This window comes from Marmota marmota, unplaced genomic scaffold (genome assembly GCF_001458135.2).
Source record: "Marmota marmota marmota unplaced genomic scaffold, marMar, whole genome shotgun sequence".
NCBI lineage: Eukaryota > Metazoa > Chordata > Mammalia > Rodentia > Sciuridae > Marmota > Marmota marmota.
The window spans coordinates 1,521,757-1,540,221 of record NW_026000222.1 but is presented as its reverse complement, the minus strand read 5'-3'; the positions used below and the strand labels follow the sequence as shown (position 1 = coordinate 1,540,221).

General features: G+C 52.3%; 1 protein-coding gene across 19 annotated transcripts in view; it reads left to right on the top strand.

The window, feature by feature from the left end:
* The window catches only part of LOC107150829 (BTG3 associated nuclear protein), an 82,242-nt gene that overhangs the window by 45,976 nt on the left and 17,801 nt on the right, over positions 1-18,465 (top strand). For 14 of the 19 annotated variants that reach the window (XM_048792525.1, XM_015495971.2, XM_048792529.1 and 11 more), the window contains 4 exons: positions 4,121-4,360; positions 9,596-9,763; positions 16,137-16,267; positions 17,639-17,710. In XM_048792525.1, coding sequence (XP_048648482.1) covers positions 4,121-4,360; positions 9,596-9,763; positions 16,137-16,267; positions 17,639-17,710 — 611 coding nt within the window. The remainder of the gene's footprint in view (positions 1-4,120; positions 4,361-9,595; positions 9,764-16,136; positions 16,268-17,638; positions 17,711-18,465) is intronic. The other 5 variants (XM_048792531.1, XM_048792535.1, XM_048792533.1 and 2 more) reach the window with 2 other exon arrangements.

Here is an 18,465-nt window from a genome sequence, read left to right as displayed (position 1 = left end):
CAGTGGAGGCATTTAATAATTCCTGGAAAACTTGACTCATCCTGCATATCAAAGTTGGGTGCCGACTGTACTTTGGTGACTTCTTGTCTCCGTCGGGTTCTGAGTGCTCTGGAGCCAGCATGGCGGCCTCTGGCACTGTGATGTGCTGAGCAAGGGCAGCCAGGCAGAGGCTGGGAATCTTCTTTTTCAGAGGCCATCAGTCAGGAGAGCTGGCAGACATGTCCTGCAGATGTTGTTGGCGCTGTGCACTGCGAAGTCAGATTAATAACAATTTGCTGTGTTTACAAAATGTCAGCCATACATATGCAAAGGAGGAAATTTTGCCAAAAACATTCTTTGAACATTTATCTTACATGTATTTTAGCATAAATTGTTATACATGAGCACATTTTCATGGGATCATGAATCGGCCTCTGAGAAGAGTGACATGGTCAGTCTGGTGACCTAAGGGAACAGAGTTACTCCAGACAGACTGGCCTGGGATGTGAGTGGTCTCAAGCCCAGCATGTTGCCTCTGTTTCTGCTGTGCCAGGGGTGGCAGGACATGCAGCCTGGGACACTTGGCCTAGTCATGAGCATGCGGCACGTTTTGCTTAGTAGGTAGGAGTTCACCAATGGCCTCCAAGGAAGGTAGGAGGCAGGTGTGGCAGGATGCACATCATGCTTCAGACTTTGACCTCATTAGCTGTTTGTGTCATTGTGAGCAACCAGGGTATCAGAGGTGTCCAGCCACAGAGAACTGGGCCCATGGCAGGGCCTTCCTTGGACCCTCCCTCTGGAGTGACTGCATGACCAAGTCTTTTTAATCAGTGACTAAATAGTGATGTTTGCACATTACTAGTAATATGTTTATGATAGAATCGTTGGTTGGTTTACAATTACCCTCTCAAAAAAAAAAAAAGAAAAGAAAAGAAAAAAAGTAGCCCATGGTGGAGGGGTAAGTAAAGAAAAGAAGGCATTTTGAGAGAAAATGGTAGAATATATCCATTTCTAAATTGATGTCTCTGTAATTTGTAGTTTGTGGAGTGTCAATGGAATGGATTTCTAAAATTCTCAAATTCTGTGTCAGATAATCATCAAGTCCCAATAGGATGGTTCTTGTGGTGTCTTCCAGGCCTGGGATCTTCACTCAGTTCAGAGCACGTCCTTCCCTTGCAGTCTTTCTGGCCCCCATTCCCATCCCGGATACTTCTTTGATGACCACTGGTTCGCGTGGTCATCAAAGAAGGATGAAGGTCTGTCATGAGCATCTATTGTGACGTGGTAGGGCTCTGGCTGCAGGTGTCCAGCATGGGTGTGCTGTACAAACGTGGCTTCATTGTCAGTGGGTCCTTGGCCCGAGGGTCCTGGCTACCCCAAATCATGGTACTTTTCATGGAGCAGATAATTGTAAGTAGCATAACAGTAACATTTCGTGGATCACGTGGAAATCTTACGAACCTAACTCCCCTATCCTGGGGGAAGAAGCACGCTCTTTGCTGTGAAGGTTAGCCATTGCTGGGCTGGTGCATAGTTGCTCAGGCTAGAAGGCAGTGGGTACTGACTTTGGTTTCCTGATTATCATTTGTTGTCAGAGCATTTCTCCCATCTCAGGCAGTATATTGCTTTTAAGATTTGTGAACAGTTTGGGCAGGCCTTTACAAAGGCCAGAGGAAAGTTAGTTTTTGGTGTGGATGAAAACTATAATCCAGTACTGGCTCATGACAATGAATCTGCTCTGAAAACTTGCCTGCAAGTTGCTGAGACCAGCCTGGAAGAGCTCTCCTGCCCGAAGCTGTCGTGCTGCGGAGTGACTTCAGTCCAAGTCTTTGAGCAGCCCTGAGGCCCTCAGCGGGACACAAAGTAGTGCTCTTTTTTGTTTGTTCACTGTGCTTTGCTGGACAGTGTGGTGTGTGACTACTGACCTCCAGTATGACACAGTGCTGACCACAGGGAGACTCACAAGTAGCTTAGGAAAACTGCAGTCATCGGCTGAGGGCCAGAGGGGTCCTGGGGAGGCAGAGTCATAGGACAGAGCCCACCAGTGTGTCTGAGAAGTGAGAACCTGCTCCCTTGCTCTTGGCTCCTCTGAGCTGTGGGTGGAGGGATGGTCAGTACAGCTGGGGTGCTGGGGCAGGATGGTGGGAGCCACATTGTCTTTGGAAGGACTGAGCGGCAGCTGGCCTGGTTGGGTCCCAGTGGTGTTTGCAGGTATAGCCAATGCCTCGGCTTCTGACAGCACAGGGTGCTGCCGCCCCTCCCTGCATGTTCACAGTGGGTCCCTGTGCTCCCAATCTCCAAATATTAAGTGCAGAGATTCTGGTGTCAGTGGTAACACCTCCTGTTTGAAGCTTCGGTTAAGTCCCAGCTCTCTTTCCTTCTCCATCCTTGGGGCAGCCAGCCCTGACGCTCCTGGCTTTGCAACTGGACTGCTGAGCTCAGTGCCTTAGAATTAAGACCTGTGACTGAGCCAGGCCTTAGATGGTGAGCACTGCACCCAGTGGCAGGCACAAGGTTGTCTAAGACATAGTTGCAGATCAGTTAGTAAGTACCCTTGAAGTTGGAGTCTTCAGCATTCCCCCGTGATACCTTGACGATCCCTGCCGGGGACTCCCTGTGCCTCTGAGTCACGTGTCCACTTGAATCTAATAGTGGATGGCTGGTTTTCACCACAGTGCCGATGTGTCTGAGCTGGTACCCGTGGCACAGCCTCTCCACTTCTGAACCATCAGTGTCTCTGAGAAATGGTGCTTCTTCTTCGTCTCTTACTCAGTTCTGAAAATCAGAGCTGTTTTCCATCCTTAGCTACATCCAGGGAGCCCAGCCTGAGGCGCCCTGAGCAGTGCTTCTAGCCTGGCTTCATCCCCACCCCAGGGACCATGTTTTCCGTGGACAGGGCTCCCTGCCTGTCCCTGAGGTTCCGTGGCAGTCCTCTGGTTCAGGGAGCTGGGCGAGGCTGTCTGAGAAGAGCAGCAGGCCCGAGGTTCGCACTGGAGTTGGGGTCAGAGGTGGCCAGAGTGTGCGAGCCCTGGGCTCTGGAGATGTTGCTACTGCAGACCTGCCCGATGCATGTCTTCCAAGCTGTCACTCTGCACTCCTCCCTGTGAGATCACGAGTTAAGAAGTGTGACCACATGGTTGAGGAAAACGCTTGTGGGGAGGAAGGAGCTTTGGCCTGGAGAAGAGGCTAGGGAACCTGTGCTCTGAGCAGGGGCCACACTCGCTGCTGGACCGTCCACAGAGGGAGGCCCAGAGGGAGGCCACGGGAAGGGAGGGGTGGCTGTCTGGAATGCTGGGACAGGACTCAGGTGTCCTGTGGAGATGGCGTGTTCCTGGGGGCTCCTGTAGTGCAGATGACAATGGTGCTGGCCTGTCACATCGCCTCTTGTAGAGGCAGGTCACAGTGGAGATGGGTGCACTGAGCTCTCATCTGGGACAAGTGCACTCTGTGGCCATCACACCCACAGTCAAGAGGATGCACAGGAAAAGTGGGTGCCCTTGCCAAGCAGCTGCCTCTGCCCATTGCTGCCTGGGTGTGTGGCGAAGCTTAAAGCAGAGGAAAGATGTGAGGCCTGTTTCCCGAAGCTGATTGCACTGCTGGGGTGGAAAGAGACTCTGGTGTCTGAGCCCAGAGCTCATTTGATACCCTCTCTGCCCGAGTCGGGATGACCTGGGCCTGTGTGAGTCCTGGACTGCTCCCAAGGGCACTGCAGCGGCTCCAGCTGCTGGCCTACAGTGTGCCACACCTGGTCGTTTGCACAAGCTTTGGGCAGGACCCAGCTGGGTAGCTTTCCAACGAGTTGTCAGCCCTCAGTGCCCTGCCTTCACAGAGGTCACAAGGTGGTCTAGCTCCCGAGGAAGCCTGGAGTGCAGGGCAGAGTGTCTTCCCCATGTAGGCTGCCACATTCATCTTTTTGAAATGGAGCAAGCAACCTAGGTCAACTGTGTGGGCATGATATGACCCTTGCTGTCTTTGTCAGACTGGAGCCCACCCTCTTGCAGCCACAGGGAGGTTGGGGGATTGGCTGTGGGTCAACTTTCCTGAGCCTGTTTGAGCCAAGCACTGGGGCCATCTGGAATGTGAGCACTTATTTGGAGCATGCCCTGAAGCTGGCTCACGGAGGACCCCGTCTCTTTTTCAGAGGATTACCCCAACGGCACCTGGCTGGGCGATGAGAACAATCCTGAGATGAGGGTGCGCTGCGCCATCATCCCCTCCGACATGCTGCACATCAGCACCAACTGCCGAACGGCCGAGAAGATGGCGCTCACGCTGCTGGACTACCTTTTCCACCGTGAGGTACAGGCCGTGTCCAACCTCTCCGGCCAGGGCAAACATGGGAAGAAGCAGCTGGACCCGCTCACCATCTATGGGATCCGGTGTAAGTGGGCCTGTCCCAGTTCCTGCCTGGCTGGGGGGTGGAGAGAGCCGTGGAGGCATCCGGTGAACTGGATTGGGGGCCCACGTGTGCAGTGCTGGAGAGGACGCTGGGCTCAGTGGTCTGTGTCATGTGCTCCTGGGTTGGCCTTCAGAGTGCCCAGCCTGTGTGTCCTGAGCTTAGACACCAGGTGAAGCTCCAGAGGTCTGGGTCCAGGGGAAGCAAGGAGCCTTGAGGCCATGGAGTGTGTGCACAGGCTCTGCCCTGCAGTCCCCAGACTGGCGCTCACTGCGCTTCCGTTCCCTTAGCAGCTCCTGCTGGAGTCAGTCTCTTGTAGGGAAGGGGCACAGGCTGTTGATTAGGACCCATCCCATGACTGCTGGCCCCTTGCTGGCCTCTGTGCCTCAGCTTCCTCAGGTGACGGGGAGAAACTTGGCAGAGCTGCTGTGGGCTCTGTCAGTACATGTGGCCCTCTACGCCTGTGAAGCCACTGGGAAGGGGCAGTGCGTGCTCAGGTCCCTCTGCTGGGTGCAGCCCTCAGGATGAGTGGGAGTCCATCTGGCCCACCTGTGTCAGCGAGGCCTTTGCAAGTTAGGCACCACTGTGTGTTCAGGTGGACCCTGAAACATTTCAAGTGCTCATTTGCCTTTTCTCCCTGTGCTTGCTTTGATACTTATTGCTGATTGCTCCTCACAACACAACACAAAACAAATACATGGACATAGGCCCACCTCCTGAGGCCTCAGCTCAGCTACTGATGAAGAGCAGACCAGCATTGTCACCCCTGTCTCCCTCTATTGCTCCTTCAGAGTCTGCCGTGACATCCACAGCTTCAAGGCTACAGCCACAACCATCCCAGTTAGGGAAGACTTTTTTCTCCTTCCTGTTTGTGGACAGAAATATTTTCCCCTATTGGGCTCAGTGGTGCATGCTTATGCGCCTCCCAGGGGCTTGGGAGGCTGAGGCAGGAGGATCACAAGTTCAAAGCCAGACTCAGCAATTTAGCGAGGCCTTAAGTAACTCAGACTCTGTCTCTAAATAAAATACAAAATAGGGCTGGCGATGTGGCTCAGTGGTTTGAGTGCTCCTGAGTTCAAACTCTGGTACCCGCTCCCCACCACCCCCCAAAAAGAAAAAAAAATCCCCCCCCCCCAAAATCTGCATTTTGAAACACGTGGTAGGTCACATCTCTAAGTACTGTCTTTGTGAAATGAGGGGACATGTTTATTTGAAAGGGGGACTTGCTTTCTGGGATGTTGGCTTTTTGAGGGCTCCCAAGGATCAATGGGCCTCCCAGAATTCAGGCAGATAACGAAATAGTTTGTGCTCCATCAAAAGTAGCACATTCTCGTAACTTTGGAAAACGTGGAACATTCTTTTAAAGAGTGTGTCTTGTTGTTTGAATTGAGAGCGCAGGAGCGGTTCTTACAGCTTTTCCTATCGGTGATATAAGCCTCTGCTTGAACTATGCAGAAGAGCAAGTCCTAACCTGCAAGTTGCCAGAAATGAATTGAAACACAATCAGCCTGACACCCCCACCCTTGGGGACATCTGTGAGGAAGGCTGGTATGGATGAGGGACCCCTGAGATCTCCTGGTGCTTGGTGGGAGTTTGCTTGGTTGGCACAAAGTTCCACACTTCCAGGTGACCTGCAGACGGCTACAGTCCCCCCTTTCAGCAGGCAGTCTCCTGGCAGAAGACACAGGCATGCTTACCTTGGGGAGCCATCTGTCTACCCCACCTGGGGCACCCTGCAGGGTGTGTTGGGGTCCTGGGACTGCTGCAAAGAGCCCTGCAGACTTGGGGCTGGAGACCCAGGGGTTGGTTCTCTGATGGGTCTGGAGGCCGCGTGTCCAAGGTCCATTCTTGGCAGGCTGTACCTCCTCTGCTGGGGCTTTCTCTCTCCTGGCTTCTGTTGGTGGCTGACGCTTCCTGGTACTCCCGCCTCGTGGCAGCCTGGCCCCAGCCCTGCCGCCTTGCCCCAGGGCCTGTTTCCAGTGTTTTCCGCTGTCTTTTTCTCCTCTCCTTATAAGGACACCAGTTACACTGACTGGTGTGACCTCATTTTCACTTAATGAATCACATCTGCACAGACCCTGGTTCCCAGTGAGGTCACACTCAGAGCTCCTGGGAAGGACGAGAACTCGAGGGGATGCTGCTCGACCTATCGCACAGGATGTGGGTTCTTCTGAACTTGCTGGTTGGGTGCTGTCTCTTCTCCACTGCTATGGTGACAGGGGAGGCTGCCCATGGGTGCCTTGGGGTCAGGACATGGCTGTGCACAGGTGCTCCCATTGGTCCATCCCTGCTCAGCATGGCAGGGCACAATGAGTACCCCAGTTTGACCTAGAGCTGGCATAGGTCAGGTCCCTGTGACTGATGGAGACCAGCAGAAGACCCCTCATTGGCAGGGACCTGGACGCTGTGCCTTCAGGCACCAGAGAGCAGCACCAGGGCTCGGCAAGCTGAGGAACCTTATCTTTTTCTTACCCATGTGTGCGATCGTGGTAGTGGGACACCCACCGGCTGGGCTTTGTGAGGGAGGCTCTGGATATTGAGGGCCTGGGCCTGCGCCTGCCTGGAGTATCACCATGAGGACGCATCGCTCAGTCCCCATTCAGACCTGTGTGGGTTCCTGTTGCTTTTCTGAGCCAGCTGCTGTCTAGGTAGGTCTGTGATTTCAAGAAATAAGTTGCTGACACTCCGTTTCCCGCTTTGCATTCTCCTGCACTTGAGATTCTGTTAACAGGGATCATGTTTATCATTCCTTCATGCCTGATAAATTGAGTGTGCCACCCACCGAGGACAGGAGACTGAGCTCTGCTTGTGTTACCTCTGCCCTGTCCCCCCACAGCTCCTCTCAGGTCCACTATGAGCCAGGCTGGCCAGGGAGAGCTGGAAATCTGGTTTTGTGATTTGAACACATGTCCACAGTAGGAGTTCTGGAGGGTGGGGAGGCAGTTACATGGTGGGGAGTGTTTTCTGCCCCAGGGTAGACTGCCTGGCAGCTTGCAAGGGCAGGGTGAGAGCTGGCTGGGGCCGCCCCTGAGCCCAGTGGACAGGTGTGGCTCCGGCCAGTGGCAAGGGTGCACCACCTTGCTTTCCAGGGAGCTGAGTGCGGCTCTGTGGGTAGCAGGTGCCCGAGGGCCGGTGCCAGCAACTTCTGTTCTTTGTTTCTTCTGCCTGCTGTCTCCCCAGTGCACTGAGGCAGCGGTGGGGCAGCCTGAGCAGAGCAGCATCTTGGTGGCCTGTCCTCCCTGAGCATCTTGCTGGGGCCTGGGCTGTGCTGAGGGCCACAGTGGAGGCCCCCCCGAGGTGGCACTGGAAGGCAGGATTGTAAGGCCATTGCGCACTCCTGCCTGGTGTTTGACTTGGACATGAAGGTGAATACTCTTTTTCCTTGAGGTTGTCAAACATGAATCAGACAATAAGGTAGTTGGTTAGTGGTGGGTTTTTTGGTGGCTGTGGTCTGCAGTGGGTCCTTGTCACTGCAGTGGTCACTGTCTGCTTGGTGTCCTGACTTGGTGAGGCTTTGTCCTGCAGTAAAGCCATATGCAGCACACTGTGATCACTCAGTAGGTATTTATTGAGTGATGATTCTGTGATTTCTTTAGAGGTGACCTGAAAGTCAAAGACCCAAAATTTGCTGCTTAATTTACAAATACTCTTTTCTGTAAGATGATGAGTGTTGCTCCCATGCTTTTGGTTGCTCTTCCTGATGCTGGGGTCCTGCCCCATTTTCATCCGGTTTCTTTTTATCTAGTCACAGAGTTTGGTTGCCATTCATTTCTGCCCTGAGGACACGCTCATATAAAAAGCCAAGAGCTCTTCTCAAAACCACCACCACCACCACAACAACAACCACAACCACCACCACCACCACAATCACCAACATCATTACCACCACAACCACCACCACCACCACCACCACAATCACCACCACAACCACCACCACAACAACAACAGCAAACCTTCTGATACTTAATACAGTACTTTAAAAAACAAACACTTCCTTTGTTTTGATTAGTTCTGGTGTTTTGCTCCCCACAGGAGCAGGTGTGTGGGGACAGGGCAGTAGTTAACTCTCAGTGGATGGTTCAAACCCAGGGCTCTTGGTTCTCAAAACAGTATTTCAGTGTGAGCGTCTGACCATGACAGTTCTCAGTTTCATCTGTTCCCTTGGAGTGGATGGCCAGCAGAGAGGAACCTGCTGAAGGACAGAGGCCTCATGATCCCCACGTTGCCACTGGGTACAGGAAGGGCCTTCTAGACCCTTAGTCTCCTCGTAGCTGGCTGGGAGCTCCTCTGGATGCCCATCAGCGATGCTCTGAGAGCTGTCTGTGGAAGAGTGACCGGCCACATGGGTGCCCGTGGGCACTTTGCTCTGCCAAGATGCTCTTCAGGAAGGTGCACGCCCACCTGCCCCATCCCTGCTTCACGTTGGAGTGTAGGTAGTGCCCTTCTTCCAGGTGTGCAGGGGTGCCAGGGCAGAAGCACTGCACAACACAGTCCTGTCCTAGAGGTGTTGTGTTCAAGGAGAAAGGTGAAAAGGTGTGGGAGTCCATTAGCGAGTGTCAGAGCTGAGGGCGCTGGAAGGGTGCCGGAAGGGTGCCGGAAGAGAGCCTTAGACTGCTGTGATCTCCCTGTGTCGATGGGATAGCTGGGCATGTGCTGTGTGCCAGGACAGTCTGGTTTGCTGGCATGCACAAGGAGACAAATTTCATCTCCAGTGTGTGTGAGGGTGGTGCAGCAGGGGCTGAGGGCAGGTGGGACTGTTGGGGGTCGGGCTCCATAGGGCTGGGGTAGCCGAGAGGGCAGAGGAGTAACAAGTGCAGTTTTGGAAAACCAGATCTGACTGCATTGTTGGGATCCTGATTTGATTCTCTTGGCATTTGGGACATGAGATACTGTTCATGATTTGGGGGCAGACGGGGATGGGACTGCAGCAAGCCTGACACCTCTTTCACCCAGCATGCAGTTGGGCCAGATCCTTTATAAGTTAAGTGGATTGGAAGGAGGTATAACTAGGTGAGCCTGCACCTGGTCTTGGAAGGCCACTTATCCCCCGACTCTTCTCTGGTGACACGTGCTTTCTGGCTCATTTTTCTGGAGGGTTGGGTCAGCCTTTGGTAGCTGAGCTCTGGCAGCTGGCCACTTCAGTGTTCAGGTCACTCCCAGACAGCAGGCCCATGGAGGAAGGCTGCACCTCACTGCTCTCTTTGGGATGTGTTCTTCCAGGTCACCTTTTCTATAAATTTGGAATCACGGAGTCTGACTGGTATCGAATCAAACAGAGCATTGACTCCAAATGCCGGACAGCATGGCGGCGAAAACAGCGAGGCCAGAGCCTGGCGGTCAAGAGCTTCTCGCGCAGGACTCCGTCCTCGTCCTCGTACAGTGCCTCAGGTAGGCCCTGTGGCAGGCGGTGCAAGTGGAGCCTTGGGGCTCAGTGCAGGGGGAGGCCTCCCCCTAGCTGAGTCTGCAGTGGCCCCGGGACCCTTCCCTCTGGGTCCATGAGTGAGCGTGGTGAGGCTGAGAGAGCGCAGTAGCCCTGTCCTGCTTATCTCACCAAGGAACACCCTGGCCCTCAGCTCTGAGTCCCTGTGGGCTCCGGAGCAGAGGGAGGGTTTGCTCAGACCCTCCTCTCCTGCTGCCGTGGAGCTCCTGAGCGTCCGGCTGACTTAACAGCACAAGCAACACTATCGTTGGGGGAGTACCAAAGTGTTTTTCTCTTTTTTTCTGATTTCGAGTTTACGGACCCAGACTTCTCCAAACAGACGCGCAGTCTCGCCTCCCCGCAGGCGTTGCTGGAGAGGGGCTTTCCCTGGAAGAGCGCTCTGCAGCCACGCTGTGCGACTTTGCCTTTCTGTTGCCTTTCCCCTGAGACACCTCAAAACACTTATAAAGTATTTGAATTAAATGATTTTCCTAGACTCCCCACAGCAGCTTCCTTGCAGGAGCTCTAGGAACCTGAGGGCTCGTCAGTGGACGGGGTGGCCTCCCAAGTGCTTCCTTGATTGGAGACGCTCTTCTCGGAGCTGCAGAGCACATCGCCTGGAGCTGTGTGCACATCCTTGGGGAAGCAGCCTCCTCCTGGCTGTTTTGGGGGGTCGTCAGACCTCAGCCTTGGCTGTTGCCCAGGTCCTTGAGATGGATGTGGCTGCTGTGTAGGCCACACAAGCCATACCTGGGCAGTGCTCTTGTGAGTGGCTGCAGGAAGAAGCTGTGAAGGAGGAATCAGGCCTTGCTGCCCTGGCTAGGAGTCCTGTCACGGGAGCTCTGCGGGACCTGGAGAACTGTGCTGGTGTCGTTCTGCACAGGACAGAGAGGGTGCCTGTTGCATGGACACAGCAGCGGGAGTCATGGCTCCAGGCAGGGACGGGATCCTGTCAATGGGCGGCAGGTGTGGAAGCTGTGGTCACCTGTGTTCCCACTTTGTTCAAGTGTGGAGGCGTGGAGAAGGCGTTGGAATCTGTGTGTGCTTCTCTTGGTAGTGGCTGTCTCTAGCTAGCGGGGTTACGGTTTTTATTTCATTTATGTCTTTGTGTTTGACTCTGGTTTCCACATTATTTCCAGTGAACACTGTATTAATTTTATAGTTTTTAAAATGCTGTTTAATTCAAGGGGTGGAGATTTCTGCTTTTAGTGACCATGCAGTAGCAGGGCCAGAGTGAAGTCTCCTATAGACACCTGGACAGGATCTGAGAAGCTGCTTTGTGGACGTTGGGCAACAGGTGGCCAGGCCTGTGCTCCCTGAAAGAAGGAAGTGGGACCTGCCCCCACTCCGAACCCCTCTGGAGTGTGAAGCAGTGAGGATTGTCAAGTGTAGCCCACAGCCGGGCTGGGGCTGTGAGGGGCTGAGGCAGTGAGAGCTGTGGGGAGAGGGCAGGCTCCCTGTTGCCTGTGTGAGTCCTAGAGGCACTTGCCCAGAGGGAGGTTCCTAAGTTCACCTGGGCTGAGAGGCGTCCGGTTCCCACAAGACAGAATGCAGAACCCTCTGTGACAAGTCCAGCTTCTAGCAGGGGCACCAGAAGGCCTTGCCTGCTCAGGCTGAACTGTCCCCAGAGAAAAGTTGCCACAGTCCAGACACCTGACATGGAAAAAGGCACAAGGCCCCAAATCCAATCAAAAGAACCAGAGGGAAGGAGACTGAGACCAGCAAAACCAGGGTCAGGGAGACTAATCTAAAGGAGCAGACCCGGCACGAACACGTCTATTAAAGCTCTTTAAGGGGGAGCAGGAATGTAGTGGAAGTAAAGAAATAGAAGATACACAGCGCCAAGTGGACTCTGGATGTGGACCACGCGGGCAGGGGTTTCCAGGGCACAGTGCCATTCTTGATTTCACTCATGTCATTTGGTAGGGCTGGACCCAAGTTAAATTCCCAGTCGGGGACAGTCTCCTCACAGATCTGAAAACTACTGGATGTGGTGTCCTGCATTACTAGGGCACTGAAGATCCTGGGGTGTGTCCGAGGAGGAGAAACGCGTCACCACAGGGACGGGCAGCAGGGCCTCCTCGCCCAAGGCTGGACTCCTTGTTCTGTGCTCAGGCGCCTCAGCTCCCTGAGTCCTGCTGTGGCAGGGGCACCTTGCACATTAAGGTACTGCTGCCTCTGGGCTAGCCTGCCCCTGTCACAGAATGTTTTGGAGCCTTTGAAAGGACTGTTCAGAGCAGGTTTTGTGGTAGTGCTGGGATGTGAGGCCATTGTCTTTGGAAGCTAAAGGGTTTGAAATTGAGACCTCAGGGTGTGATTGTGCCTGGAGAAGTGGCCCTGGATGAACTGGGCTGCCTTGGGTGGGATGCTGAGAGGGGCACAGCACCAGCAGGCGTGGGAGGCAGACGCAGCCCAGCTGGGTTTGTTCATCATGGGGCCTCACGGCCAGCACCCCATTCCTATTCTTCATGAATGTTTTCCTAACGTGTTCTGTAGACCTTTCCAGCCGTCGGGTGGATGGCTTTGGGACTTATTGCTCAGGTGGACTAGGTGTGGGACCGGCCTTCTGCAAGCCCCGCTTGCAGGTGGACCACTTTGGAAAAACCTTGCATTCAGATTCTGATTCAGATACCACGGCGGTGACCTGAAATTCTGTTTCTCACCAGCTCCCAAGTGACAACCACACCACCAGCCATGCTCATCCTTGAGCCAGGCTGTGCATTGGAATGGGTAGGGTCTTGGGCACGTTGACCTTCAGGTCCACTGCTGACTTTGCAGGTGGAAATTGAGATGCCTTTCTCTCAAGCTCAGGTGGTCTGTGATTCTTCTTGTCTTACCGTTTTTTGTTTTTGTTTTTGTTTTAACTTATCAGTGTCTGTCTTCCAGTCCTCAGTGTTCCTTTCAATGGAATGTCTGACTCAGTTTAATGATAGTTTATCAAGATGTCAGTGTTTCTCTAAGATGCTGTGGGTCTCTTCACACTAAGTGTGCTGGTCTCTGAGGGGCACAGCTGGCCGCAGTGCGGTGGGTCTTCAGTATCTGAGCCCTGGGCAGGTCCCAGATGTGCCATGTCTGGGAGACCCTGGCAGCGGGCTGACTGAGGTGGCTTTTGAATATGGCTTTTTCAGAGAGGCGAGGCCTTGTACCAGGGGCAGGGCCTTCCTCGCCCTTCTCTTTGGTCAGCTGTCTCCAGCTTCCATCCTAGTGAAAGCAGCACTGCCCCATTAGCCTTCTGTGCCCAGTGTTTGGAGTAGGAGTGAACTCTAGAGGGCAAGGCCAGTCATCCAGACCCCAGCTGAGGGTGGTCAGCATAGGGGTGTCCCTGTGGCTTGAAGTGCTCCCTTTTCAGGGGAGCAGTGTGGCTTCTGATCATTGGGCCGCTGCTAATGCCCCAGGCCCAGGCTCCTCCCTCCCTCACAGTGCTCCCTCACAGTGCCGGGTGAGTTGAGGACAGAGAGCACCTGCTTTGTAAACTTCAGTGGACTTAATTATTACTTTAAGGGACTTCTAGAATCTGCCATTGTTCGTTTTGTGTCTACTCTTGGTCTAACAAAGCTATTTTGGTGACAGAAATAACTCAGTAAAATGTAATCAAGCCACAATTCTGGCTTAATTACATTTTACTGAGTTATTCAGTGAGGTTGTAATTCAGTGGGGTTGTCTCGTTCACCTTTGAATTCTCAACCAACAGAAAAGGAACTTTGAAACAAATAAATACTGTAGGTGGGATCCTGTGCCAAGGATAATCTGTTTAAAGATTATCTGTTACTGCCAGATTGAATACAAGTCATAGAACACTAGTTTCGAGAGAATTTCTAAAAACTGATTTATGAAAGCACTGTACCATGCTATCTGGCAACACCACCCAGATGTTTACACGTGCTTGAGTTTAATGTGGCTTAATTTTACTGTTTAAAACACACTGCGTAAGGGCTGGGGTTGTGGCTCAGTGACAGAGTGCTAGCCTTGCACATGTAAGGCCCTGGGTTCCATCATCAGCACCACATAAAAATAAATAAAGTAAAGGTATTGTGTCCAACTACAACTGAAAAATAAATGTTTTTTTTTTTTTTTTTTTTTTAAAAAAAAAAACAAACAGTCTCATTGGCGAGTTGGAAACCGTGGCTGGGCATCTGTACAGTAGTGGCCAGTGTTTAGAGTTGAAGAGTACCCTCTCTTGAAGCCCACTGCCTGCACTCTGTGCACGGCTGCCTTTGCTTCCTTCAGTGAGTGCTCTGGATGCTGGGAGGAGCCAGGCCAGGAGAGGTGGGGAGGCCCTGGCCGAGCCCTGTCTGTGGCTCCCTGTCCCACTGGATGGCAGCCTGCTACCTCCTCAGTGCAGTTCTGACCTGCGCTGGTGTGAGCATGTTCACCTCTGGTCACTGCTGTAGCTCCTGATCCCAAACAAGTGGCCAGTGCAGATTTTTGCTCTAGATGTTAAAATTACTCTGCTTTAAACTATGGATTTAACTAAGTCTTCACATTATACAGTTGTGGTGAGCCCTTGATCAAATGGTAATTTCAATTATTTGAATCTTCCGTTTGGAAATCATTTGTATCATACTAACAAATCCTATCTTCTAGGATTTTTTTTAGAATTCTACGTATGAGTAGAACCATTCTTCTTAGGCATATTTTTAACCATTGGAAACCATCAAACTCCATTGATTATTATTATTTTTTTCCAATTGGAGCAGAAATACTTTGGGAGTCTGCTCAGTCATAAAGCTCTTATTAGCTGCTGTAGTGTTCTCTAAATATTTAGCTCTTGTACCTCTCATAATGAAGTTTGAAATGTTTTTTCTTCCTTTTTGTATTTGGTACTGGGAATTGAACCCATGGGTGCTTTAACACTGAGACAATCTCCAGCCCTTCTTATTTTAAATTTTGAAATAAGATCTCACCAAGTTGTTGAGACTGGCCTGGAACTTATGATCCTCCTGCCTCAGCCTCCCGAGCGGCTGGAATTATAGGCCGGCTTCCTTGCATATTTAAAAAAAAATTTTTTTTTAAAATTTCTAGTTGTAGATGGATATAATACCTTTATTTTATGTATTTATTTTTATGTGGTGCTGAGGATCGAACCTAGTGCCTCACACGTGCTAAGCAAGCACTCTACCACTGAGCCACAACTTGTTAAAAAATGGCCATTTAAAATTTTTTGATATTGTTTGAAGTAATTTAAAAAATATAATTTTTATCATTTTGCAAATATTATCATCTTATTATTGTTATGTTACTTTAAGAAATGTATTCAGTAGACTCTACATGCCTTGGCAGTCTGATGCCTACTAGGAGCTGCTTCAGAGTGCTTGGTGGCTCAGTGGTGGAGCAGAGCACACGTCCAGCTGGGACCAGGCTCACATTCACCGAGCAGTGTGCCAAGCAGTGTGCCGTGTGTACACTCCCACCCCCACAGAGTTGTTATTGTGTTTTTCATTTTTCTTCTATTCATATTAACATTTAACTTTTTTTTCACAAAATTTTCTCCCACTGTAATATATTTTTATGTTTAAATGTTTTTTAATTGATCAATCATAACTCTCTACAAGAAAAATATATATGCATTAAAAATTTCTTAAGCCCTTAATGTTCTAAGTGTGTTGGAAAATTTGGATGGAGGGACCATTACCATTAAAATGAACATACATCAAAGCAAATATATCTTACTTTGGGTAAACATAGAAAGTAAAATTTTGTTTTTGAAGTGTGTCTGAGTGGATGAGGCTTTCCTCTGTTTATTACTTTTTAAAAATTAAATAGTTTAGCAGATAAAAATGTAGCGGTGGGAGGTAGTGACGGGACACCAAGTCCTGCTGGATGTGAGCGTGAATCGTGCTGTGAGCCAGGCCTGCTCGTGTCTGCAGACGTGTGCCACTCCCCTGTGGTGAAGACTCTCGGAGCCCTCTCCTCCCTCCCTTTGCAGAGTGTGGCATGCTGTCCCTCCCTTGGTAACCACACTGTGCAGTGGCACCTCTTCCCTAGTCACCGTTACACTCCAGGGGCAGACACGACGGACTGATGGCCCAAACAGGGCTTCACACCATTGGGTCTTGTCTTTTCATCCCTGCAGTTACATCTGGTGCTCTTTGTTCACGTGACCAGGCTTACGCGAGTAGCAGGGGTTTGTTATGACAGTGGCCCTGATTTTTTACACTCTCTGGTCTTGTGTCAGAAATTTCAGTTATCCCAAACTTACTATTAGTGACCCTGCAGGAAACTGGGGACCTGCTGATCCACATCAAGGGGTGAGGTGTGTCTTATGTGAACTGAGGGGCAGAAGGGACCTACGCTGAGGCTGTCTGTGTGACGCCCTGTGCTCCCACTCCTGTGCTCCCACAGAGACCATGCTGGGTACCCCACCACCCTCCAGTGAGCTCCAGCAGCCGCAGCCGCAGGCCCTGCACTACGCCCTGGCCAACGCACAGCAGGTGCAGATCCACCAGATTGGAGAGGACGGGCAGGTGCAAGTAGTATGTATCTTCTCGCCAACGCAACTGGGAAGACTGGGGAGGGGACTGGGGGGGGTGGGCACCTGCAGCACAGGATGAAGTGATTGTAATATGAGCTCTTGGAGCTCGTGGGTGATGGCAGTTATCGATGGCCTTGTCACGGAAAAGCACCTTACAGGATGACTAGTGGTCCCTCGTGGCTCCTCTTCTGTCCTGTAAGAATGTGGGCATCATCTACCTGTGCACAACCTGCTTGAGGTCCTGGCCACTTGAGGGTCCCTGCTACTGTCTGTCCTCCCAGGAGGGAATAGTTCTCAGTTCTGAGACTCAGGCGCCCTTCTCCCGAGGGAAGAAAAGGTCCTTCCTTCAATGGGAACGACGGCCTTTATTCCTGCATAGCATTTCTTTAGATTGTGTAACTCATGATGTCCCAAGTTTTCAGTGCTGTGAACAGTGTTTCATTGTTACTGCAAGTAGCACATATGTGGCTCAGTTTAACCTTTTGTGGGTAATCCACACCTGGGGTTATGGGACAGAAGGGGCTCACATGCAGGGGCTTCCAGTGGTCACTTCCCAGCATGAGACTTGCCTCAGCGGCTTGGACTTCTTTATGCTGGGGTCCTGCTTGTGGTCATCCCAAAGGGCTGGGGCAAGGGCCCTCCACACAAACACACACACCCATGGGCTCTTGTGGCAGACATTAGTAGTAGCAAAAAGGGCCGGGAGACTTCTTAGAGACTTGGTGGGAGTGATGGGTGTGGTGCTGCACCTGTGATCCCAGTGACTCTTGAGGCTGAGGCAGGAGGATGGCAAGTTCCAGGCCAGCCTGGGCAACTTAGTGAGGCCCTGTCTCAAAAAATAAAAAGTGCTGGGGATGTAGCTCAGTGGTAGAGTTCCCAGGGGTTCAATCTGCAGTGCTCAAGGAAAGAAAAGCCAGCTCTGACTTAAAGTTGCACCTGCGGGGCTGCCCTGAGCCCTGCCCTCCACTGCCTGCCTCACTTCCTGCAAGAAAGCCAGAACCCTTCCTGGCACTTCCACCAGCTTTCTGTCCCTCAAGCTGAAACCATCGTAAAGGAAGCTGTAGTTCTAAGTTTGTCTCCCTTCTTTTTTAATGTTGCTCACATTCTTAAAATTTACCTGTCTAGTGGCATTAAAAGACTTAGCACACTTTTCCCGGGGTGCATTGCTCCTCCTGGAGTGACTGTGGTGTCTGTGACGCTGTGTCCCGAAGGTGGGTTTCAGGAGTGTCTCGTGGGCCCAGGCTTGTGCACACTGCAAGGCACTGGCCGGCACCGAGCCTTCCCTGAGTCAAGGTCAGACTTGGCGGAACATGCTTCATGTTTCCTTTGGTGTGTTTTTCTTCTGATGCTTCTTGGTGTCTTCTCTTTGCGGATCCCACAGGGCCACCTCCACATCGCCCAGGTGCCTCAAGGGGAGCAGGTGCAGATCACGCAGGACAGTGAGGTGAGTTCATTGACTCTGGGCTAAAGGTGGAGCAGATAAGGGTCCAGCAGGGCTGGGAGGCCCAGAGGTGCTGATGGCTCTTCAGCTTCTCAGATGTTACGGGACATTTTCCTCGTGTCCTCACAACAGCCTTGCTGCTCTCATTAAGTGGGTGTGGATTAGTTGGGAGGAACAGAGGTTTTCAGAAGTTTAGTTCCAGGTGAGAGCTGGTGTGAGGGTACGCGTGGGCTCACCTGCGGACGAAGCATGCGCATAGCTGGCTGAGCTCTGGCTGTGTGCAGGCTGCTGTGGGGACTCAGTGCTAGAGGCTGTACCTCCCAGAGCTGGCTGGCCCCAGACAGTTGTGTCCATCACCATGAGGAGGGCTGAAGGCGCCCTGCCTGTAGGACAGCAGCAGGAGACTCCAGGAGAAGGGCTCAGGGATCACATCTGGAAGCTCTCAGCATGCTCACAGGGGGGAGGGAGAAGGAGCCAGGAGCACAGGAGGAGAGAGAGAGGGAGGAGAGGGGGCAGGAGGAGAGGGAGGGAGGCCAGGAGGAGAGAGAGAGAGGCCAGGAGGAGAGAGAGGGAGGGGGCAGGAGGGAGGAGAGGAAGCAGAGTGTAGGGAGAGGGCAAGGGGGCAGGAGGAGGGGCAGGAGGAGAGGGAGGGGAGCGAGATGCAGGGGAGAGGGAGGAGGAGCGAAGGTGGCAGGGGAGGAGGAGAGGGGGCAGGGAGGAGGAGGGAGGGGGAGCGAGGAGTGTGAGGGGGAGAGGAC